This window comes from Anas acuta, chromosome 6 (assembly GCF_963932015.1).
Source record: "Anas acuta chromosome 6, bAnaAcu1.1, whole genome shotgun sequence".
NCBI lineage: Eukaryota > Metazoa > Chordata > Aves > Anseriformes > Anatidae > Anas > Anas acuta.
The window spans coordinates 15,775,021-15,799,565 of record NC_088984.1 but is presented as its reverse complement, the minus strand read 5'-3'; the positions used below and the strand labels follow the sequence as shown (position 1 = coordinate 15,799,565).

Here is a 24,545-nt window from a genome sequence, read left to right as displayed (position 1 = left end):
GCATTCATAAAGGGAAGAAAAGGCATACAATATGCTATTGTATCTGGGAGAAGACAATCAGTAACAATCTAATCACCATGAACAGGAAACCACGGCCACGCACATGACTGGGAGCAGCTTCTTAGACTTGGAACTCACTCTTTTCACTGGCTAAATCCACCATGTGAGTTCACTACTGTCCTGGTACTGGCTTTGGGGTTTACAGTTGGTCCACATCTGTCCCTGGCTGGTGTTACAGCAATTTTTGTATATGCACCTGCTTCATCCAAAGCTGAGACAGGATGTTCTCCTAGACTCACACTGTGAGGAGGAGGAGGAGGAGAGACAAGTGCACTTCTGCATTCTCTCTGACTCCTTGCTTCTTCTATAGGATTTAGGCTTTTATCTATTCCATGAGTTATTTGTTCCTGTTGTCTACCTAAAAAACCTCAGAGATTACAAGTTACGGTTCTTCCCTGATGGGCATAGCCTTCCAGTCATTTTCTGCACAGCTAGAGATAAATGCCAGGCACCAGGTGCTTCAGTTGTCCTGCTAATAATCATTAACACAAATTAGAGGCTATTAGAAATGTTCTCCTGCTCTCCAACTTACAGGCTTGTCCTGTCATGCTGGATGAAACGTACAAAAAATACATGGTAAGCAGCACAGTGACAAACAGATAACCAGTGGTGCTCTATATTTGCAAAAATACATATATATTCCAGGACTTCATGTCTCCTGCAGCTCTGCACTTCTTTGGTTTAAAAAGTCTCTTTCCTGGAAGTATTTTTGTTGCAAATATTACTGCATTCTCAATCAAGGGGCACAGAAGATTTGTGCTTTCAGAGCTCAGCAATGCACAATTTACAGAAAGGAAGGGAACAGCTTCACAAATGGAGGAGCTACATGCTGTGCTCTTCCAGTCATTTCCATGTTCTTAGAATTGCAAAAAAATAAAACAATCTCTTTTCATGTGATTCTTCTGAGTTTTTCAGGGACTGTGCAAGGTCACAAGCATCATAGAATCATAGAATCATAGAATCATAGAATATCCTGAGTTGGAAGGGACCCTTAAGGATCATCAAGTCCAACTCTTGACACCGCACAGGTCTACCCAAGTTCAGACCATGTGACTAAGTGCACAGTCCAATCTCTTCTTAAATTCAGACAGGCTCGGTGCAGTGACCACTTCCCTGGGGAGCCTGTTCCAGTGTGCAACCACTCTCTCTGTGAAGAACCCCTTCCTGATGTCCAGCCTAAACTTCCCCTGCCTCAGCTTAACTCCATTCCCGCGGGTCCTGTCGCTGGTGTTAATGGAGAAAAGGTCTCCTGCCTCTCGACACCCCCTTACGAGGAAGTTGTAGACTGCAATGAGGTCTCCCCTTAGCCTCCTCTTCTCCAGGCTGAACAGGCCCAGTGCCCTCAGCCGTTCCTCGTACGTCTTCCCCTCCAGGCCTTTCACCATCTTCGTAGCCCTCCTCTGGACACTCTCCAACAGTTTCATGTCCTTTTTATACTGTGGTGCCCAGAACTGCACACAGTACTCGAGGTGAGGCCGCACCAGCGCAGAGTAGAGCGGGACAATCACCTCCCTCGACCTACTAGCGATACTTTAGCGATACTGTATTTTAGCGATACTCGACCTACTGTAGCGATACTACACTTACGATACATTTTAAAAAAGTGCTGCAAAAGTCTTAAGATTAATGGATCTACACCCAGCATAACTTGCAGCCCCTAGGATGTCTAAGTGCCAGTGCTGTGTTTGTCAAAGCAAATTTGACCATTTCTCACTTATTTTGAAAAGTACAAAATTGCCTGGAGTTTCAGGAAAGGTTTAACTCATCATGTGATATGTACGTACTCCTGCCATTTGGTGATATTCCTGCATTTTGACTTCATGATGGGAAAAGGGATAGGGTGGGCTGTATGTAAACGCTTCTGTAAGACATTGTGTGTCCTTGAGTTAACCAAAAAAAGCTAGATTTTATTGTGCTAATGCAATAATCTCCATGGAAGTTGTATGCATAAGTAGTGAATAAGCTATAATCTGTAAACATCATATATATATTGGGTCAGCAATACCTCCAAAACATTGCCAGTGACTAGAGTAATGGTGCCATCTGTGAAACAGCTACAATTTGCACTAGGAAAAAAATGGGTCTTTAGAGCAAATGTATCATGCCTCTGGGAACAGACGGTAAAATTCAGTTAATCAAGTCACACTGAACAAAAGTTACCATCAACATAGCTCAAGCCTGACTAAAGAGAACCTTTTTGGTGTTACCAGTGGGGTAGAAGAGGATTGCATATCAGACCCATGGTCCCTGCCTTCACTATTTTTGAGCTTCACTCATGGTCAATAAAGAAAAAAGGCAAACAATTATGGCTATAACCACAGTAAGGTGGATTTTTTTTTTTTTTCTAAAATTCCTTGGGCATTTCTTCTTGGGTTCCTCCAGAGTATGTGAAACGCTTCATTTTTCTCTGTAATAGAACAGAAGAGGCCCCTATATCCAGATTTAGATGTTTATTCCATGGAACGTGCATTCCATTTCAAATATCTTACAATTACAGAAGTGAAAACAGATTTTCAATGACTCTGCAGGAAAATAAAAGAAAGAGAAAGCTACCATTTTCATCCCATCATAGAGAGCTCTGAGGGAAGACATTAAATTCTACAGGCAAGAGGCATTGTCTGCATTGGAGATATGGGCATGTGGATAGGAGGCAGGACTCAGGTCTAATCTAGGCTTTTCAGCTCACCATGTAGCTGTAGTCAAAGGAATGAACATTTCAGAAATAACAGACTGTAACCTCTCTGGCAGTTCTACAGACTGTTTAAAAATGTGCTTATTAGTGAAATAATACGGAAATGTTTTAAACAGCTGTGTCTGTGACAATTTGAAGCCTTCTGAGGAAGCATCAGTAAAAGCAATATGCATTTTAAAAATTGCTTTTGTGTTTTAAATCAATTTTCTTTTCACAAAAAATAAGACTGGGGCTCCTAAACAAAATCCCAGTTTTAAACGTTATTTTTATTTAACCCCAATTTGAGTTACTTTTTAGAAGTATTTTTAAGTGCCAACAGAATACCTTAGTTTCTGACTAGACACATGTATAAAACTCATGGTTGTAACTGGAGGTCAACTGGGCTGGTCTGTGTTTGCTTACACTGCTCCTGAGAAGCCTGTCTGAGTACTGAATTAGGAACTGATCTTCATGATTACAATCCAGAATTGCTCTAATAATTAACGCTCAAATTCTTCCAGTTATTCAGAAAATAGGAGATTACTATTTAACATCACTTACGTTCATGGTATCTGAACAACTTCACCGTATATGTGTACCACCAACCCTCAAATAGCAAATAATTTTCTCCTGCATTTTATTCTATATGTTCTTCCAAGAATATGATGAACAGAGCAAGAGCTGAACAGTGTGACTTCGTATTTTGAAACAAGAAGCTTTGTCATTCTCAGTTCCCATTCACGTACCTGTGTCATGACTCATTCACAACAGGAAATCAACAGGAGTAAAGCTACTGCCATCTAAAATGGGTTTCCATTTCAGCAAAGGCAGTGAAACTGTTCTTCTTTGGGGTGCCAACACTAGTTCCAGATTCCATTTGTGTTTGGGTTTGTCCCCTAGATTGTCCAGAGCACCCTTGCAACAAGATTACTGTGACTCCCCTGAATCCTACAGCCTGGGAGAAGGTAGATTTGACTCCTTTGAAAAAGTTGCAACAATGGAATATAAACCTATCTTATTTGGAAAAGCCAACCTCCCAAACATAGTTAAGTATCTTATCACTTAGATACTCACATTATCCTCTGGGAAACACATACCTCTGTGTATGCCTGTGTTACTTGTTCATATAGGGTCTGATGGTGATGGATGGCCAGTTCCAGATCTTGCATCTCAGAGGGGAGCCCTCCTTCACTGCACATTTTACACCAGGCATCCACACCTGAAAGGAACTGAAACAATTCCAGAAACAATGAGCAACAGCGACACAGAACATCTCATCACTGTCAGCTTTAGAAAACTTTGCAGAGTGCCACAGATGACTGTAGATTGGACCATAGAGAAAATAACAGTTATAAGGGGTTTGTATGAAAACCCTGGAACAGCATATTCCCATCACCCCTTCAAGTGCCTGAAAAACACCTATATCCAAATGTAATGCTTTTTGTTTCTTCTTGATTAAAAACTAATACCTCTTTAACCAGGTTTAGAAAACATCCATTCTAAGAGACTTTGCATACTAAGGCAGGGAGGCTGCAACATTTTGAAAAAAAACCATCAGCGTGAGGCACAGGAGGACACAGTTGCATATCCAGCTGTATTTGTCATCATCTCAGCTGCCAACTTCCCTTGGTCACTTACCTGTACTTAACACTGCTAATTTGGGCAATACAAACTCCCACTGAAAATCAATGCTGACATGCATTTTGGTGATAGACAGACAGTTTGTATTCAAGTAGCTCTCACCTCAGCACCAGCTCAGTGGGATTGCTAACAGAATACCAAGGCTTTAACCCCTGGGTCACACATTTGATTCTGGCCCAGGTCAGCAGTGATCAGATACCATTACCATCTGATGGCTGTCATGCAGCCAATGCAAAATGAGCTGCTGGTCTCAGTCCAGTTCCTGGTGGGCAGACATCCACAAAAAGGGAGAAAAAAAGTCATTGCCATTGCAATAGATATGGGTTAGCACCTTGGTTGGAAGCCTTAACAGAGAGCCACAAATGGAACAGGCTTGGGGAGCAGAGGGATGGAAATTTTTTTTTCCACTCTTAAAGGCCTCCCGAGCAGTGCTGATGCACTCTGGCAGAACATATTGGGGGAAGCTCTCCCGGGGGCTGCCTGTTCTGTAAAAGAAAAGTGGAATTTAGTCTGTAAGGTTCCCATCCTCCTTTTCTTTTAAGCAGAGCCTACTTCAATAACACAGCACCTAACGTGCTCATATTTTGTCCGTACTGACTGCCTAATGCCACCTCATTACTACTCATTAATATTTTCTCTTCCTCCATCTTGCTGTTAAGCCAGCCTGCCATACTTCAGGGCTATTTATAAAAATAAAAAAGAACAGCTAATTATACAACAGATGCAGTACCCTGTAGGGTGAATGTATAATGCTGCAAAACCACCCCCAGGACCACAGTTTTATCCACTCCTGAAGCGTTCACCTGTGGCTTGTTAGTAAAGCACTAACTCACAGCATGAAAGGCTGTGAGATTCAAAGTAAAGAATTTCAATTCAACTCTGGTTCTGGCATCAGCATCCTTTTTTATTAGCAGTGTAAAGCTATTCACCATGCTGCTGTGTAATCAGGGCTATAAAGTGTTTGCACTGTAAATACTTTTCAGTGTACAAAGATTCAATAACAAAGATAAACTCCTAAACATTCATATCTACAAAGTAAAAATCTACCAGTGAAAACTGTGCTTTCTAGAAGACTGGACTCAAGGATGGCAGGCTCTCTTGTATTGATTCGACCACTGAGTTGTTGAATCTCTTAAGATGAAATTCCCAAACACTCCTGCATGAAGCTGAGGTCATCATCTTTTTTGCTAAGCTCGTGGGATTCACATAATGTCCTATGCAATTTTAAGAGTACGGAGCTGAGACCAATACTTTCTAGAGCTGTTACATAAACCTCTTGGTGAACAGAGGGAACAAAAGATCTTTACACCTTATAGACCAGTGTTCCTGCTGCTGAAATCACACAGTTATGGCTCTTATCTAAATGGCCAAATTCTACCAATTTTTGTACAAGCACTTATAGACCTGTTTCTCATATACGGCCATGTCTCCAGAACATGATTTGCAGTGTAGGTGGAAGACACCTCAAGAAGATGAATGTAAGTACATTCACACCTGGTTGTCTCACATCTATCTTTCCTCTATATATCAATTGTATATAGAGAACATCACATCAGCAATTACATCAGCAATTTCACTACTACCACCACCACCAGAAACAGTTGATAACCTCTCTTTTGAGAAGTTTTAAGAAATATAGCTTGTCAGTGTTTTACTCTGATACCCTGAAGTAGTGGTCTACATGGGGATCCACACAGAGAGCAAGTTGTTTTTTAAGGATTTTTGCAAGGTATCACAACATTGGAATTTGTGTATCTTGAAAAAAGCAGCTATATTATTTTTTATTACTTCTCACTTATTGTAGTGGACCTGATCAACTTTATTTTATGTAACCCTTCACACTAGAAGCACATTCATATAACAAAGTCGCTGTTTGAGTTAAAAAATAAATTTAAAATTGTAAATTTCTAACTGTGAGATCAGAACAGGAGCTGTTACTGTCTAGTGGATACTCAATACCATTTAAATTAATTGCTTAAGTTTCTAGTTAGCCCTTAGACAGGAATAGCTCCTACTGGGAACATAAAAGCTGCCTAAATATGATTTGAAATGACAGGCTCCAATAATTCTACATGTTTTTCAAGACTTGAGGAAAGATTAAGAAAAATCTCTCCTAAAATTAAAATTTTCCCTAAGGTATCTTTGTGCCTCTGATGTAATCCAAAAGTAACTTTGAAGTAATGACCCACACTTACTCCTAACACACAACTTACTCCTAACTCACAACCTATTCACCAAAGTCACAAATTCTGTATTAGGTCGGGTACTAATGGATTCTTAGGCAACTTATTTCTAGTTCTCCTTTTTTAACTCCTATTCTGGATCACATGGCTGCTCCAAAACACAGCTCTGCCATTTTGTAGTCCATATTCCTTCAACTTTTTTGCACAGCCCTTGCTTGCTGTTTACTAGGCCTCCACCTTGGAACTGTGGCATAACCAGGGTAGTTCTCCCAGGCCCAGAAAAATTAAAAACAGACTCTAGTCCACCTTTGTCATCCTGAGCATCCTGAGAGGGATCCAGAAAGTCTGTGGGGAAAGATGGAAAGGCAGAAATGAAATTGTTTTTTCAGTGGCCTAAAATACCTATTGATGCCCTGATTTTATATTTTATATATATATATATATATTTTTTTTTTTTTTTATGAGGTTAACTCTATGCTTTCTGATGTTGTTATGTTGTTTTTGGAATTTCCTTTCCCTACCTAATGCAGAAGTTATCTTGTTTTTATCCCTGCATCTCACAGATATCAATTGATTTTTCCTTTCTTCCCTTTCCTCAAATTCTTCCTCCCTTTTTTGTTTTCTTCTCTTTTTCATTTCCTTTCCTCAAACAGAGAACTCCAGGACGTGCTGAGAGGGATCCAGATAGAGATGAGAACAGTAATATTCCTGTCTGGGGAGTAAGGCAACATGAAATGAATAGTCAGGGGTCAGTTTTCAGAGAATCAGCATGACTGTCTAGTGTACACAACCAACACCAACTAGTTTATCTAGTAAGTCTGCTTGTGTCCTTCTGAGGGTGGACTCTGGCCCAGAAGTAATTGATTTGGATCTCTCAGATGATTGAAGACATTAATTTGTTCATTCTGACAAAATATGAGATGTGAGCATCTTATTAATACTTCAGCACACTTTCAGAGATTGCAACCGAGAAAGGGGAGGACACATAGTACGTCTGCTTCTGCCATCTGGCACTCAGTGGGTCAGAATCTCCTCTGGCGTAACTCAGCACAGCTCTCTCAAAATCACAGTGAGATAAGACACATTCTCTTGCAACCTTGAATAGCCTCAGATATACCCAAAGATATAGAAGTGGATTCTCTTTTGCTCTAGAAGATCTTTCCATGGTAACATGAGAGAAAAAAAAAAAAAAAAAAAAAAGATTTGTAGCAGGCAGAATTAAGGGAAATTTGGGAAACACCTCCATTGAGTATCCTGAGTTGTGCCTTCACCTGGACACAGCAGGTATTTGGAGTTTAGTTTACTAGTTTTGATCAAACACACGTGCTGAAGAAAGCTTGGCTAGAGGCTGAGTTGGCAACATTTGTCTTTTCTTTCCTTCCTTTTTTTTTCCCCCCTTTTCTTTGTATGCGTTTTTGGGCACATGTGTGTCTTCCTTATTTTTTTAAACATAATTTATACATACCAAACCATCATCAAGAAAATGCCAAAAAAAAAGGAAAGAAGGAAAAGAAAGAGACAAAGCAAAAACCCAGCTTTGATCCAGGAACTCATTCAGCCAAGTTCAATTCAATGTGCCACATGTATCTGCTGTGAGAGCCAGGCTAGCAATGCGATTCTGAAGCACGTGAAGACAGATGTGAGGTTCAATTCCCAGCAGGGTTGACTCAGCCTTTCATCCTTCCAAACCAGACAAATTGTTTTCTGTACAGTGTGCTGTGTGGGGTCTTTAGGAAGAGACCTTGAAAAACAAGTTGTTTCCTGCTCAGCTTGCATGTTATAAGATATAGAGCTTTTCATAAATCTCTGTCCCAAGCCAACAACTTCTTTGCAGGCTGTGGTGTGCCAATGGCTGGAAGATTATGATCTTACTAGGATTTACAATCAGTAGGAAGGATGGAATAAAGAGATGGTAGTGGCTTATCGCACTGGAGAGGGAAGGCAATCTGCATATCAGACTGGTATGGGGAGGCAGGGGCATACTGTGGGAAAAAAGTGGTTGGATCTGCATCAGTACTACCATTACCAACACAACAGAGGGAGCAAAAACAAGATTTGATCTAGGGCAGAGGAAGTAGTGGGTTTATCCACATCTTTGTTTCAGAGATATAAGCCTTTTTTTTGTAAAATGAGGAAGCTCTGATCTGAGTTTAAAAAGTAAAACAGCAACAAAAAAAACCCAAAACAACAGACACAGAACACCACCACAACCCTGGGTGCTGCCACATAATAAAGGACCACATTTGGAATGAAGGCTTGATAGACCACAGATTTGGTCTGAGTTAGAGAACAGATGCCAAACACCTCACTTTTTATACTATACAGAGGTCAAATGACTAAATTATTAGCCTACAAGTCACTGCTTTATTCTATCAGAGTTACTGAAGCAGGACCAACACTTCAACCTTGGCTAATGGACACGCTGACTCCCACACTCCCCTTCTTCCAGGGGTCTGAGCCTACAGGCTTGAGATCAGCACTTACCTCCCACTGAATTGTTGCTTATTGCAAGTGAGGAGCAACTGCTGTTCAGAATTAGCAAACTCTCCTGTCTGCCTAATAATGAGAGACTGTCTTCTGTCAGGCAGAACAAAATTCAGTTCCTTTTATAGAGGTGCTAAGGGAGGACTGAGTTTTTCAGACCCATCCATTCAATTGTAAAATAAAAAAGAGCCAAAGCTGAAAGTGACATTAGTGGAGCTTTTTTTCAAGTTCAGGCTGAAGCAAAATATCCACTTTGACAGTGTTCAAAGGGTAGAGTGACAAAAAAAATTCACCTTTAGCTGACAGACAGCTTAGTATAGCTTTCTGTTTTATTGCCTTTTGTGCTATAAAATACCTTGGCAACTCCTCATAAATTGCAAACAAGACTGACACTTCAGAAAAATAGGGGATTGCTTGTGAACAAGCAAAACAAACCCCAAAACAAACACACATCAAACCAAAGCAAACAAAAAGGAACTAATTAATTAATAAACCTTGTATTATTCTCATTAAGACTATAGACTGGATAAATTCTTTTTTGATTCTTCTGTATGACAAATAATTATCAGTATGAAGTCTACAACTATGCTTTACAGTGTCCATTGTACTGAGATGAATGGACTTGTACTGGTCATCTTGTTAGTGTATCAGTCTCAAAGCCAATGAGCATGCTTACATGAGTAAGTGCCCAGTAGGGTGAGTAATTGCTCTGTGCTATGGTCTGCTGACGGTAGGAAACAGAAAATAAAGAAAAAAACATGATAATTCTATGCTCAGAAACAAACAAAGAAAATCTTTACTTTTTCAGCTAAACATTTCCATGCATACATTCTGATTTACAAGGCGCAGTTTCTGGCATATCAGTAATAATTTCTTCTTTAGCCACTTGAAGTATGGGTTATTATAGAAATATCAACCACAGCCACTTAGTAACTTTAAGTAAACTACTTGGAAAAAACAAGTGCACAACAGCACTCAAGAGAGCCTCAAAGCACCATATGTCAATGGAAAATGAATGTAATCAACATATAACCAAAGTTGAACCATCGTTATTAAGTGAAGCTGGTTTAGGTGTAAAAAAGCAGGTTTCTTCACTGACACATTTTAAGTCTGCTTTTAGCCGTGAAATTATGGAACAATTCTGGTAGTTGTTAAAGATGCAAACCAGAGTTCAGGGACAGAAAGTTCTTTGGGATGCTACTAGCTGTCTCTTAATGAGGCTTAACAAAGCTTGGGGCAATGGAGAATGCTGTGGGAGTGGAGGTGGACTGAATTTTGTAAGCTTCATTAACAGTAATATGCCTTGGCTTCTGGAAATTGTCTGCTGGAGTAGGTCTATGCTATACCTATGAATATTTCTGTGCACATCCCATGTATACATATGAATGTAGATACATACTTTTTTCTTGGCCATAATAATCCTGACTTTATCCACAGCACTTATGAAATACCAGGCAACAGAAACAAGGCAGCACGTTACTGCACCAGAGTACTTCAGTTATCACCAGATCTCAACACTAAGGCCTAAACATATTTTCTTATCCACTCAGAAGCGGGGAGGAGTCGACATCACTGTTTGTATTTGAGACACTGCTCCACTAGGAAAAGAATTTTAACCTCACCGTATATAATCCAAAAGCCATAGGGTAATAACTGCAGCACCACAATTATCAAAGCGGCAGTGGACCACTTTGCCAGTCACAAAAGCAGCTCACCTGTTCAGCTTTCTGGTGAAATACAGCGGACATGGCTAAAATGGTGCTACGCTCATCCAGGGCTGCAGCAAAACTCTTCCACTCTTGATCCAGCTGGGTAGAAATTTGTTTAATTTGCTGGGACGCATAATGGCCTGCCTCAGAAAGCCTGGATGCAACAGACATGATCCGATTGATGTTGACATAGGCGTTCTGAAAATTAAAAAGCACACATAAATAATGAGCAAGAAGAACCATGACCACCCCCTGCCTTCATTACGTATTCCAAACACCATCAGCTGGAGAAAAGCCGAGCAGTTCAGAGAGAGCAATCAACCACCCATTTAAATATGCATGAATAGCAGGCATACTACCTTCCACTCTAAAAATACATCCCCCAGGAATCTTTTTGCACATCTATGCCATTATCTACCACTGTTATCTTGCCCTGCTTCTTCTTCAGTTTATTTTTTTCTGTATTTATTTAGGTAAAACCATTTGTTGCACATTAGCTATTTACTCACCTGTTGGGGTTTACTCATTGCTTCTATCTTATTCTTGATATTTCTGTTGAATTACTTAATCTTTCTGTGTGTTAAGTCCACATATTTACAAATGAAATGTTTGCTTTCTATCCTTTGAGACCTCTCTGACAATCCTTTACAGACACGCAGTGTCAACAAATGTAAAAATGTTATAGAATTTAAAAGAGCTCATAAGGATATTCTATAGAAAAATAAGTTTCCATAGAAATAACTATTATATTGTGTTCTTCAGTTAAAATGTTATTTTTTTCTGTAGGTTATTTTAAGCTGTTCTCTAGCAGAGAGATCATTTAACTACATTGTGAATTCAGAAGGATTCAAAAAGCCTACTAAAAGGATATTTTCTATTCTTTCACAAGACTTCCCCATGGTGATTCTTACCAAACCTCAAAGCAGTGGAAGAACAGGTCTTTCTCAAATAGGACAGTGGACAGCAGTAACTACATTATGATACCCCAAGCATTGGAACATAAACCTAAATATAAAGGGCCACCATGACAATATCACACACAGATGCACTGTCAAGAGGAAAATGACAGCTGTCTTGCAGATTTCTGGACTGTCACTTGATGTAAATGCTTCTCCTTCCTCTGCTCTCACTGGAAGGAAGGAACGTCCCAGCAGTTGAGATGTTTTGCTAGTACTGACTCACTGCTTTTCATCTCACTGAGACACTTCAAAAGGGCTTTAGAAATTTCAGAGTGGAATCTGTATGACCCCTACACACAAGAGCAGACAGAGCCCTGATGATTTTTACAGTACTACTCATGGACAAATAATAAATTGGAGGTTGAAAAGTTTTCTGGAGCAGGATCTCATCATAGTGAGTAGGAGCACCATGTGGCAAGGTATCTGCCAATCCAAATATGAAACACAACAGAGCACTGCTAAGGTAGGCACAGCTCCAAACTAAGTTGTGAAGCAGGGCAACGTATGTCTGCAAAGCCTGTTGGATAACTACAAAGTATGCTAACCACACCTGTAGGTGCTAAAGTAATGAGGGATGTGACCACAGTCCTCACAACCAGTCTGCTCTCCTAGTAAAACCATGACTGGGAAAGCTGTGACATGAATTACACAGACAAAGCAGTACCCAGCCTCCAATTTTAGTTTTTCCCTTACCTCATAGCCTCTCTTAAAAATTTCATTTAAATAGAAGTTGTCAGATTAATTTTAAAGAAACAAAAATTTTCCTGTATGGTTAGAAGAACACTTTTTTTTTTTTTTCCTTGGAGTTTAACGTATTTTTAAAAAAATTGTTATGATTTGACTGTGGCTGGTGATCTAAAATTCAAACACCTCTAAACGTAATTTAGAATAATAAATATTTAAAGCTTTTCTCCCAGAAAGCCTTCATAACTAAACCTCAGCCAAGACGACTTTTTAACATTTCAGGTCAGCAATTCTGATGGAAAGCAGTATAGCATCGCAACAGTTGCTAAAAACTGGATGAGGTACACCAACTGAAGAAATGAACCTTTGCTGTGTTTCAATAAAAAAAAAAAATAAATAAAAAAATGTTGCTGAAGAATTTTTGGTTTCGTGTCAAAAATAGTAGACTTCCTTTTTTTTTTTTTTTTTTTTGCTGTTGTTGTTTTTCCCCTACAGAATTGTCTCAGCCATTGCAATACAGTGGGCATGATTCCATAGGAATTCCTTAGATCTCTGTAGCTACAGTATATGGACTTACTAACTAGTAGAAGGATAAAATGTACAATTAGTTGAAATGTAGCAGATAGAGTCCTAGTCTTAGTCATTTTTATTTTTTTTTTGGTAGATTTATATATTGTTAAGTCTGTTTTTTACATGTTTATACAGAGAAGAGGATTTTTATAGAAGGAATTTCACTTTACTAGATGAAGCTTTCTCATGGAGGAGTACCAAGCTGTCCTGTAGCCAACCCACTAACTCCACAGCTCCTCCAGCAAGGAGCCCTCCAGCAAGGAGCAGTTTGGTAGTTACCTGCTCACCCAATGTTCTTCCTGGTGCTTCCTGAGTGATAAATGGATTCATGGATTCAAGAGCAGACTGTCATACATGGTGTGCTCTTCTGTACAGCTCCTAGTGGTAGTGTAATGGAGGTATCTTCTACTCCACAATACTGGTATCCTTTCCTTCTGCTTTATCTGTCACACCTCAGTGAGGCAGTGACATTGAAGCGGGGCTTGGAGACGCAATGCTCATCCAAGGTCTCAGAGATACCCAAGAAACAGGGAAGACTTAAAACTGAAATTTAGAATAGCATATCCTATCAGACATTGCTGTTATGGGATCAGGATTGTGAGGGAGATTTGGATGCCTGTTGTGGGTTGAAAAATTCAATACAGCTTCAAAGCACTCTAGAATTTAGTTTTAGGAGGAAATATTTAATTGACCACAATCCGCAAAAAGACTCAAGACATTTCCATCGTGAAGTAGAATAAAGTTGTAAACTGGCTGCTTTCATCTTTATCTGCCAATGTGTAATGTTCCGAGTAAAATGGAACAAAAGTCTGTGCTGCCAACTGTCAACATTTCACAGAGCTAAACCTTCCTTTCCCTCTGGTTTGTTCATCTCTAAAAACTGAATGAATTGAGAGCTTCTGTATTATTACTACACTGATCTTTTTATCCTAACAGGATGTAAATTAAATTGAGCAACTAATGTCTGTGACTTTATTTTTCCTTTAGGCTGGTAACTAGCAGGTTCATAGAGAGTTTCATTTTAAATATAACCAAAGTCTTCTCCTTCCCTCCTCCCCCTTGTCTTTGTCTTCAAAACAGAGAGGTGTCCCCAAAGAGCACTGCAAGGGATCACTGATTTATGGCTACACAGGAATACAATAGGTCAAACAATGAGAAAACATATATTAATGTCTAGAAGTAATGACAAAAACACTTCTATTGACATTCTGTTGCAGTGATACTAGGGTACAGCCAAGTTTTGACTAACATATTCCCTATATCATTGATAAAATTTTATTCTACATGTAGGGACTGCTTTTTGAAAGTCTGCAAATACAACAGGAGGGAATTTTTCATCCACTTACTTCACCTTCAAAATTCTGGACGAGAAAGGGGATTTTTTACTCCTAAAGAACACATGGTGGACAAACAAAACAAAAGAAAAAATTCTCTGTATGTGCATCAGCATCATGATATGCAAGTTTCTTTGACAGTTTAGGGAGGCCACCTGCAATGCCTTTCAAATTCAGAATACCTTTTTGTGTGTGTGTCTCCACCATCTCTTAGTCCATTCCTGTAGCGTAAGTGAAGCCTTGATTTTTATAACTAATGTCTATAACACAGACATTCCTTCCAGTGCACGTGTTCAATGCAAAAGTCCCTAACACTTGTTAGGATAACAGCCATCAGCAGTAAGCACTGACAGTAGTGGTGGTTCAGCTGGGGAATGATCTCCCACAGGGAAATACAACACTAATTCAGAACTGATCATCTAATAATCATGCTGGGAGACCTTCCCTCTTAATTAAACCCTCCAACTCTAGCTGGAACATTACTTTCTTCTATTACAGATATATAGAGAATACCTTACACTCTTGAAAGAAAAATGAGCAGTGAGAAGCACTAAATCTGCAAGAAACTTGGCTGTGTTCATCTCATTTCCTAGAGAACTAGCTGAGATATTGTGGTGGCAGTGGATGTGGGCTGCAAAAGAAGGGTTTTGCAGATTAACTGAAGGTGAAATATGATTGCTGAAGATTTTGTTTAAAAAAAGCAAAAAAAAAAGCAAGAAAAGCTTTCACTGTGTTACTGTAAGTTTAGAAACCATCTGCAAAATGAACCTAACACATAAACCCAAAGCAGAATGTTTCAGTGACAAAATAATCTCATGAGATATCTTTAAGACCTTTAAGTTTCTATAACAAGGCCAATTACATCTAGAATGTTGCAGAATAATATTGGATGGCATTTTAGCTCAGCCTACATACAGAAAAATACTGTTCATTTAAGACAAACTCTGGGAATTTTCAAAATACATTATTAGCGTTTACAGGAAAATTGTAACATGTATGAAATATATTGCGACTTCCTTAGGACAATACGCATCTCCATCTAGTGTCAGACAACTGCCTCCCTGACAGCAGGACGGGCAGCAGTGAGCTCTGTCATATTTACATATGCTCCATGGAAAGTGATAACTCACTCTTCCAGGAGGTTAACAGATCCAGGCACAGAACAGTTCTGGCAAAGGAAGTACAAGTACCTTCAGTCCAGAACAAGTGATACACATACCATATACCCAAGTGCAGAGCGATGATCAATATGCTTTGCATCATATTGAAACACCAAGGCTTTCCTCTATCAAATTGACTAGAGGAATGAGATTACTCACACAATGGTAGAGCTAAATATTAATCTTTGTGAGAAGTAGCATTGCTTCAGTATAAATATTACACAGCTGTGATAAAGACCAACAATTTATTTTGAAACTGAAATAAAAGCAAGCACTGTCTTGAATCACAGGAAAAAATATCTACGGCATTTATTTGAAAAAACTACTATGCTACAGTTTATTACCTCAGATATGACTTTTCCACATTCCATATGCCATATCGCTCATTTAAAAAGAATTATTATTGTTAAAAAGGTAACACTGTTGATTCAAGAAGGAGCTTTGTTCACAGAACACCTTGGAAGAGCATGCAACAAAAGGAATGACCTAAAAAAACATCCAGAGAGTGCATCTTCTCGAGGAACTAGGAAAAAATGTTGTAAATATTGTTAGTTACGCCAGGCCTATGGTGCACTGAGCATAATATAAGGAAAATGGAAGACCTTTAGAAGATCCCAGATCTGATCCAACTGCTGCTAAAATCCGTATGGTTTCTCCCTGTAAAACACACAGCCACCCTTATCTACATCTTCTCTAAATACTAATTTTAATGTATTGAGAAAAAAAGCAAAACATGCAAAAAACCACAAAACAATCAACCCAATGCCTCACACCCAATAAGAGCGCTTCAAGATTGCATTTTTTTCATTACCCAGATTCACGATGGCTGACCTGTTCTCAATCTATCTGCTGTGACTAACATGCTGCTTAAAAATGATCTAGTTAAATTAAAAAGCAAATTTCTATCAAAAATAAAGTTATATAGCAAATGTCTAGAGAAAAAGTGGATAGTATGATCTAGTTCACCCTGGAGACTCAGAAACAAAAAAAAATTGCATTAAAAAAAAGCTGCACCATTTACCTGGGTTTGTAATGTCATTCTTGAACCAATCTCCACATCTTGAGCATGAAGAGGTAGCTAAATATTTAAGTTTTGTAATTAGCATAAAAAAGCTTGAAGGTTCATCAGATATGAATGTGTATGTTAATTAAAACTCATCAAAATCTTAAATTTTCATACCAAGGTGGATAAATCTACTATATTTGGGCTGACAAACAGGTCTGAAGGACCCCTCCCTCTCATTTTTGGTAAAGGAACAGTAAAGTACTCCTGTGATCTTCTCTTAGCAGCCAGGGTATGACAGGAGAGATTGAAAAGAACTGAATTATAATTCCAAATGAGTACTTAAATATCAGTCACTAGAGCTATATTTTTCTCTCACCTTCCGCGTTATGTTACTTAATGCTAATCCTTAAGTTTACAAATATTTATCAGTGGGAATTTAATAACGGAGGCTTCCCAATGTACAAAAGTAATTCATGTACATGAAAACTGCAGAAGCAGAGCCTTTGGCAACAGATGCTGCAAGGCAAGGAACAGTGTACCTAGCACAGCAACCTAGACCTCTTACTGCACCATGAATATTATCAAATAATAGGCACACATGCACTAGCCATTTTCAGACAGTCTTCTTTCTGCAGAAATCAAACAGTAGCTTGAATAAGTATTTTAAGATATTATTATAAAAACAAGACAGCTGTGTAAAGGCAGTTGTGTGGTAGCGATAGCATGACTACTTATTTCTGATATCCCTGACTACAATTTTCTTATGGAAAACCTGCATATGGTAAAAAACCTCCAGTCAGACCAGGCATCAGAAAAACCTAACAAAATACACAGACCAGATTGCTGTGTAGGCCGTTGTGTGTCCCAAGCCTACCACTAAGCTCACAATCGACACCCACCTTCCTCTGTATTTGCTTTGTTCAAGTAAGTCTATCTGTCCCAAGTCTGTTGCTGACTACCACTGGCTCTTGCCTTAAAGAAGTGCAGAGGCTTCCTCCTTACTACCTATTGTCTTCCCACATGCTCACACAGAGCTCCCATGTGTGCCAAGAGGCAACTATCATCTATCACAGGAGCTGGGCCATAGCCAGGAAAGGGTTGCTTTAATTTTAATCTCCTTTTGCTCTTCCTGCATGCTTTGCCTCAGTCAGAGTGACTAGTATGCAGCCCAACACCCTCATGCAGCAAGCTGATGCCTCCTGCATGCTAACACCCTCATCTTCACAACGTCAACTTTTGGGGACAGCAGGAGTCACTCCCTGTTTTTCTAACAAAGAACTTACTCCATCTAAAAACCAGCATCTCTGCTGACAGCAGCATTATACTGACATGGGAACAGCAGCGCCAGGTTAGTGCAAAGAGGCTGCAGCTTAAGGTTATTACCCCTTTTCCACCAATTTTCAAATGTACTTTCAGCTTGATACAGTCACCCTCACGCCAGCTGCTCCAAAAATAGGATGACTGGCCCTCCGCAAGACAGCAGCCCTGTATAATTCTGCAAGACAGTGTCACCAGGCTGGAAAACTCATCTCGATTGCCAGCCTGTGCAACCCAGGAACTGAAACCCCCCAAAAAGGCCTCTGTGCAGACACATAACAGGAATACAGGCCTTTCAGCAAGGGGTTCTGCCACATGCTCATACGTTTCAGACCAGTTAATTAGTGCAGAGCAGAATGCCATTTCTCACTGTACCTAGAGGTTGAAAGCTAAAGGTGCCCAGTATGGACGCCCTTCCACACAGATCTTGTGTGCGTAAGAGATGAAGACGACAATCTTCTTTGCAGCACCACTCATGCTGACCATATGGGCCTCCATATGACTATACATGTGTGGTTTACACCAGAGACAGCAAAATGGGAGGCACATCATCTGCCCCAAAACACAAAAGGTTTCTCTCCTGGGCAGCACTATCAGACAAGAGCTTGGCAGTGGCGAGACGGCACAGCCAGAAGCCATGGCCACCCTCAGAAGGGACCCCACGATCTTTACAAATGCCTCACTTCCTTGCATTCTTCATCCCAAAAGTTCACTTGGAGACAGATGGAAGAATAATGGAGGAAATTAGGTTTTTCTTTCATTAGGCAGCACCCTTGCCTTCACCCATTAATTTTCAATTAACAGTCATCCCTTTCCAAGTTCAGTTCCCGGATATTTTTAGAAAAATAATGCCAGTCAGTACCACAAAAGTGATAAAGGGAGGTCTTCCAACTTGACTCTTCTCACAATGCTTTGTGAAGGATTATGACTGGGTTTACATCTGTCATAATCCAAATGAGTTTTAACGCATTAACCTCCAGGACACATTTATTCGTTAGGATTCTGTGAACAGCAGCACTACACTGAAGCTGCTCTACCCTGCATTTTGCTAGTTGGCTTTGTGATTGCAAGCTTAGCAATCAGTTGCCTAGGGCCTATTTTTTCCAGTGCTCATTTCAATTATAATCACAATAAATACATAACAGCCGTTATAAACATTTCTCATCCTCTGCTTTTATGCATTGCCCTAGTGAGACATGATTATTTAGTGAGGAATAGGTAGACAGGTGGAAATGGTGGGTGGAATTTAATTACCTGAGCCGAAATTTGGCCCGAGTAACAGGGTCAATGTAATCTTATGAAAGTGGTGAGCAGTCTTTAACATTTCAGACAGCACCTTGCCCTCTGGCACCACAGGGTGGTGTGGCTCTCTAGTGACTGAAATATCAACCAACACCTTTGAAGTCTCAGCCCCAATGCAAATGCAGTCTGACCATGCACAGTGTGTACAGGTACATCTGCAGGCATTGGCTGACTTGGGCAAGCTTTTGTGTAACTGACAGCCTTCAGAGAGACTTGTATCTGCATTGTGCGACTGCAGCAGGGGGTATGCATCCATTTCTCTAACCCACTGCAACAATCAAAACATCAATACAGTCAGTCCTTACTTCTGTGCTGAAAGCAGGGCAGCTTCCAGAACAAGTATCTTATACAAGGAAAGAATAAGAAAAAATAAGCAAAGCTCTTAAAAATGGATAATGACACTTTTTTTTTTTCTCTCCTTTCTTTTATTAAAAAAAGGATAGAAAAGAAAAAACTCTAATATGAGGTGAGTTGCATTAAAAAGGACTAACCAATTAACTATTGAAAAAGCCAAAATCCCACCATGGCCATAACTGACAGCTTGATTAGTGTCTCTTTTTCAAGGTTTTGAAAAGTACCTTAGCAGGGTATAGGGGAAGAAGCATAAATTATTAAAGGACTACATAGAGCTCTCATTAATTCCCAAAGAAATGTCAAAAAAGTAAAAAATATTGTATTCACTCTCCAAAATGTAAACAAACTCCACAGGACTGTGCTGATTTTAAGTCAAGGAAATAATCATATCAGCATCTGGGCAGATAGAGCATCAATTTTCTTCCCAGAAAGAGGGCTGCTACCACAGCCCAGCCTGACCTTCCCTGCTTCACCTCTTGTGGGTCCTCAGCACTCCCTGATCTGGAGGTGGCCTCATGTGCCTTTTCCTTCCTTGCTCACACTCCCAGACCCGCTCTTCACAGTGTGCTCCCAACTCACCATTGAATTCATGGCAAAATGATTGTGCTGTGTCTGTAGGTCAAGGGCATGTTGATAGCTCACGCCAATCTCTGTGTGGCTCTGCAGGAACAATTCTTTGTTGTGGCTGATCCAGTCAAACATCTAGAAGGAGGAAAAAGAAAGTGTTAGGGAGGAATGAAGAAAATTGAGACAGCACAAAATAAATGTCTTTGAACTGTGGAATTTTATGTGACCACCACCCCACACCCAACTATGTTGCCTTACAAATAAATGTTCCTTATTGAAATAAGCTGCTCAAGAATAACAGCATTTAAGTTATCCGCACGTGAGCAGAGTGATAGGCTAAGAAACATAATTCATAAAGCATATTCATCAGTAAACTGATACTACAATCCTTTCCTACATGCAGTAACAACTTCATATATAGAAAGATGGCAGCAGAGGGACCTAAATCAGGGGTTGCTCCATTTACCAAAGATCTAACAGTTCATGAAGTACCCTTTATCCAGAAATGGACCAAAAATTCCATAATTATTGATGGGATTTTCTCGTCCCCTTTCTTTATAGTCTATACATAAAGTTTCCAAATGTTGTATCCAAATAGCCAGTTGACTTCCTACACCTATTTCCTAGATATTTCCAAATCCAATGCCAAAACCTAGTCTATCTTCCGCTTATTATTTTTGGGATGAAGGAAAAAAAGTATTTTATTAATATCTATAAAGAGTATGCATTCCAACTTCTCCCTCTTCCAAATTTGTTTCCAAGTAAAATGTATAGTTCTTCAGGCACAGATAGAAATATGTTGAATAAAGCTGATGAAACTCATTCCTTACTTCGTAGCATATTAATGTGATGTTCCAATCTGCAGCATGTTCATTCGTTATAACTGTCACAGGACAGATAGGAGATAGTACGTTTACAATTTGGCTTGTTCTGTGTTGTGTTGGAGACTAAATGCTTTCAAAGTGGGAACCTTTCATTCCTTATGCCTGTCTGCAGCTGCGCAGACATTACAGTCCTGGATTTCTTTATTCCTGCAAACATTTTCATTAGAGAACCCCTTCAATCCTCATTCTCTCATGCTGTCTCCATCTTCATCCCAGTGAGCTAAGGACCTCCCTGTTAATAAGAGCTCTATAGCAACAATAACAACAACAACAACAAAAAAAACCCTCACCAATTCATTATAAGGGAAAGAAAAGCCAATTTTAGAAGCAGCAGAGGTCAGGCAGGTCAATATAGTCATAGGTGTTAAAGCAAGCATTTTAGGGTGAAAAGGGGGAAGTGAGGCAGCTTCTAAGCAGCCACCTTACAGTCAAGGAATCAGTCCAGATCTTTGTTACGGCACTGATGTGTCCTCCAGCCAGCAGACATTTTGTTCCGTAGCACTGAATAACAATTTTCAGGCTGACACCTGAAAAGCACTGTGTGTTGCTTGAGTTTCTCAGCATCCATTATCTGTTCCCTGCAGAGATGGTGCTCCCAAGAGCAAAGAAAAGGCCCTGTTTGGTTAACTTCAAATTCCTGAGATAAACCCAGTATTTTGTGCTGAGTGCTCAATTCAGCACAGGGATGAATTGCTTTGTGCCGGGGATTTGCAGCAAAAATATTGTGTATCCCTTTCATTAGAAGGAAAATAAACACTGCAAGTGCTCCAATGCCACCAGACACACGGCACTGACCCAGTCCCCAAAACCTGTCACTTACACCAGATTTCTTAATCTTTTATTTATAAGAATACACTTGCAACTACAGAGTCTCCACTATTTCATATTGATGAATAGTCTTCAAGGGTAAATTTGATTCAAGTTACAATGATGCAAGTTCAAAGTAATATCCTCAAGTTGGCTGCTTTCTGATTTGTACCAATGGAGCTGATCCAATTCAGGCCGACCGCTTTTTTTTCTTTTTTTTTCAGACAGCACAAATAAGATTTAATGCAACGATGAGATCAGGGCTTTTAAATATTACTGCCAATTAAACAGAATAAGAAAGCTTTAGGTGGCTCTTCAGGCAGAAGATAGTAGGTTCTCTCATTGGATTCCTTTTTCCCACTCTATTAAGATTTAACAAGAAAAATAAACACAAAATCATTTGCCACATTTGTGGATTTCAAAAACAAGAAAGCCACAAAGAAAGAAAGATTCCATAGCAATGAAGTTCATGTCCCAACAAGATTTTACATCTCCGCTTAGAAATGAACACAGACTACTTATAAGTAGATAAACGTTCAACGTGAACATTTTTTAGTGTTTTAAACAATCTAAAGACATTCAAGAAGAAAACTGGCAGCAATCCACTGAAAATAAACAGTAAATCTAATAGTTTATGGTCAGCAAGGCCAAATGAGGATCTTTGTAAGACAAGTAATTTAAACTACTCATCTATTATTCTGTGGATAGAGAGCATTTCCTTCATCTAATCTATACACACATTATTGGACAAGAACGTAGGTTAAGTTAAATCATGCTTCTGCCTTCTAAAACACAATAATAGACTATCAAGGAAAAAAAAAGATTTTAAAGATGAATCATCTTTTTGTTTAATCAACTGAAATACACAAAGCAGGGTGACCTTCAGGAATTTTGAGTGACACATGATGAGGTCTATCACCTTTCAGAACAGTATGCTTTTTCAACTTCTATTCATGGACAGCAGCAGATGTTGGAAGAGACTCAACTTCAAATTAGACTTTGAATCTTTCTATTATATTCTTCATAAAAAAGGTAACTTTGGTTTCAGCTAGCGTATGTCTGTAGCAGATTATCCCCCACAGTGCTGTCTGGAGTCTCTCCCGTTAGCTGCTGCAAACTTCTCCGACTTGAAACTCAAAAGTCTTTCTTCTCTGAGTTTTCACATAGTTTGAAGCAGGAAGAAGATGAAGCAAGATGCCCAGAGAAAAGGAGATACAGATTCACTGTGGTCTAAAGTAGGGTTAATGACATACTTTGTTTGGTAAAAACATTCATTGCACTTCTGTTTTAATGACTAATAAGGCAGAAGTGATTGTATATACTTACTCAACAGCCAGGGCTTTGCAAGAATGTAGGCACATCTACCTTACACAACGCATCACTGAAGCCAAGGTACCCAAACGAGTTCCAGGTGAACTGGTACCTCTACATGGTTTAGTCCAGTGCTGTGTCGAAATACTAGTCTGATGCCCAAAACCAGAACAGTCTGGGCACAGTAATGGTTTGATTTGTCTGTATTGCTTTTGTTTCCAGGGCTCGTTCATTCAGAGACTTTAAGCATTTCTGCTTCACACTCATTAAGCTGTAGTCATTTTCTAAATACTATGAAGAAGGGATCAGGTTTTCTTTATCACACATCTCTGGCAACATGGGAAAAATTGTACTTTCACCCTCCTAATCAAGGATGCACAGGAATGATAAGTATCACCATCCTACAGACCACAAGATTTGTGTAACAATCATGGGATTTAAATAAATAAATGAAGTCTAGGTTGCTTGTGACATCCAATGGGTTGTGTTTCTCTTCAACCACAAAGTCCATAAATGGACTTAAAATTATTTTCTCATAATATGACTGGAAGCTGAGACTCTGTGATTATACCAAATGTTGGGTGACTTGTGATGATGCTGTGAGAGATGCTAATGTGTGGCCAGTGGGTTCAATACAAAGGCCTGTCTGCATTGTCTACCCTGCCTGCCCACATTACAAGCAGTCTTTCCTGAAAGCTTTTAGTTAAACTTGTTTTCCACACGAGAAACACTGATGCTTCCTGTGTTCCTGAAGTGAGTGTGTTGCTTTCTCTGCTTAATTAAATCACACCATTAAGGATGTGAGCATGGCAATGACCCAATAATTGCTGTTTTACTCCATCCTGCAAAGACTGCTCTAGTATCAAGGGCCTAGCTTGGGCTCCTGGAAAAACATTCAATATCCTTTGATAAGTTAGTTTCCCTGTCAAAGAAATGAGTTTTTAATGCAGTAAACAGCAGAATCCAGAAAACGTGCCCTGTGAGATCAGCTTAGACTAGACGGTGTCTCAGCTGAGAATTTCCATGTCATTATAATGTTGCTAGACAGCACTGTATCAATGGATCTCATCCCATTCATTAAAAGGGCCCTTACAAACCTAGCCTAGTGAACACTATAAAATTAAATGGATCTTGAATTATTCTTTTTACTTGCTTCTTAGTTGGAGTGGTGCTGACTGATTGTGAGCTAATTCTCTTAAGTCTGTTAACCATTCCTGCAGTCATGAATTCACACTAAACAGGAACACAGAATAGCTGAGATCAGACACTATCACTTAAAACATGCAAACCAGCTGTCCTCAATGTCTCCCTGACTGGCACCTTGCTGCACTGCTGTGCCTAATCTGGAGACCAATGGCTGGATTTTTCCAGTTACTGAGTAGCTGGGAGGAGGGGTTAAGTACATGTAAAACAGAAGATAAACTTTCAGTGTTATTATCTTTTGTAGTCCCTGTCTCTAACAATACATAAAGAAAATAAACACACAAAAAAAAAGAAAATACACCCTACATTTAATTAAGAGAATTAGTCCCTAATAAGAAA

The 24,545-nt window shown here is 39.5% G+C and overlaps 1 protein-coding gene across 17 annotated transcripts in view; it reads right to left on the bottom strand.

The window, feature by feature from the left end:
* Window positions 1–24,545, bottom strand: part of KALRN (kalirin RhoGEF kinase) — a 504,304-nt gene that overhangs the window by 259,626 nt on the left and 220,133 nt on the right. For all 17 annotated transcript variants that reach the window (XM_068687540.1, XM_068687542.1, XM_068687541.1 and 14 more), the window contains 3 exons: window positions 20,014–20,136; window positions 10,755–10,946; window positions 3,829–3,960 (listed from right to left, as the gene is read on the bottom strand). In XM_068687540.1, the coding sequence (XP_068543641.1) occupies window positions 3,829–3,960; window positions 10,755–10,946; window positions 20,014–20,136 (447 nt within the window). The remainder of the gene's footprint in view (window positions 1–3,828; window positions 3,961–10,754; window positions 10,947–20,013; window positions 20,137–24,545) is intronic.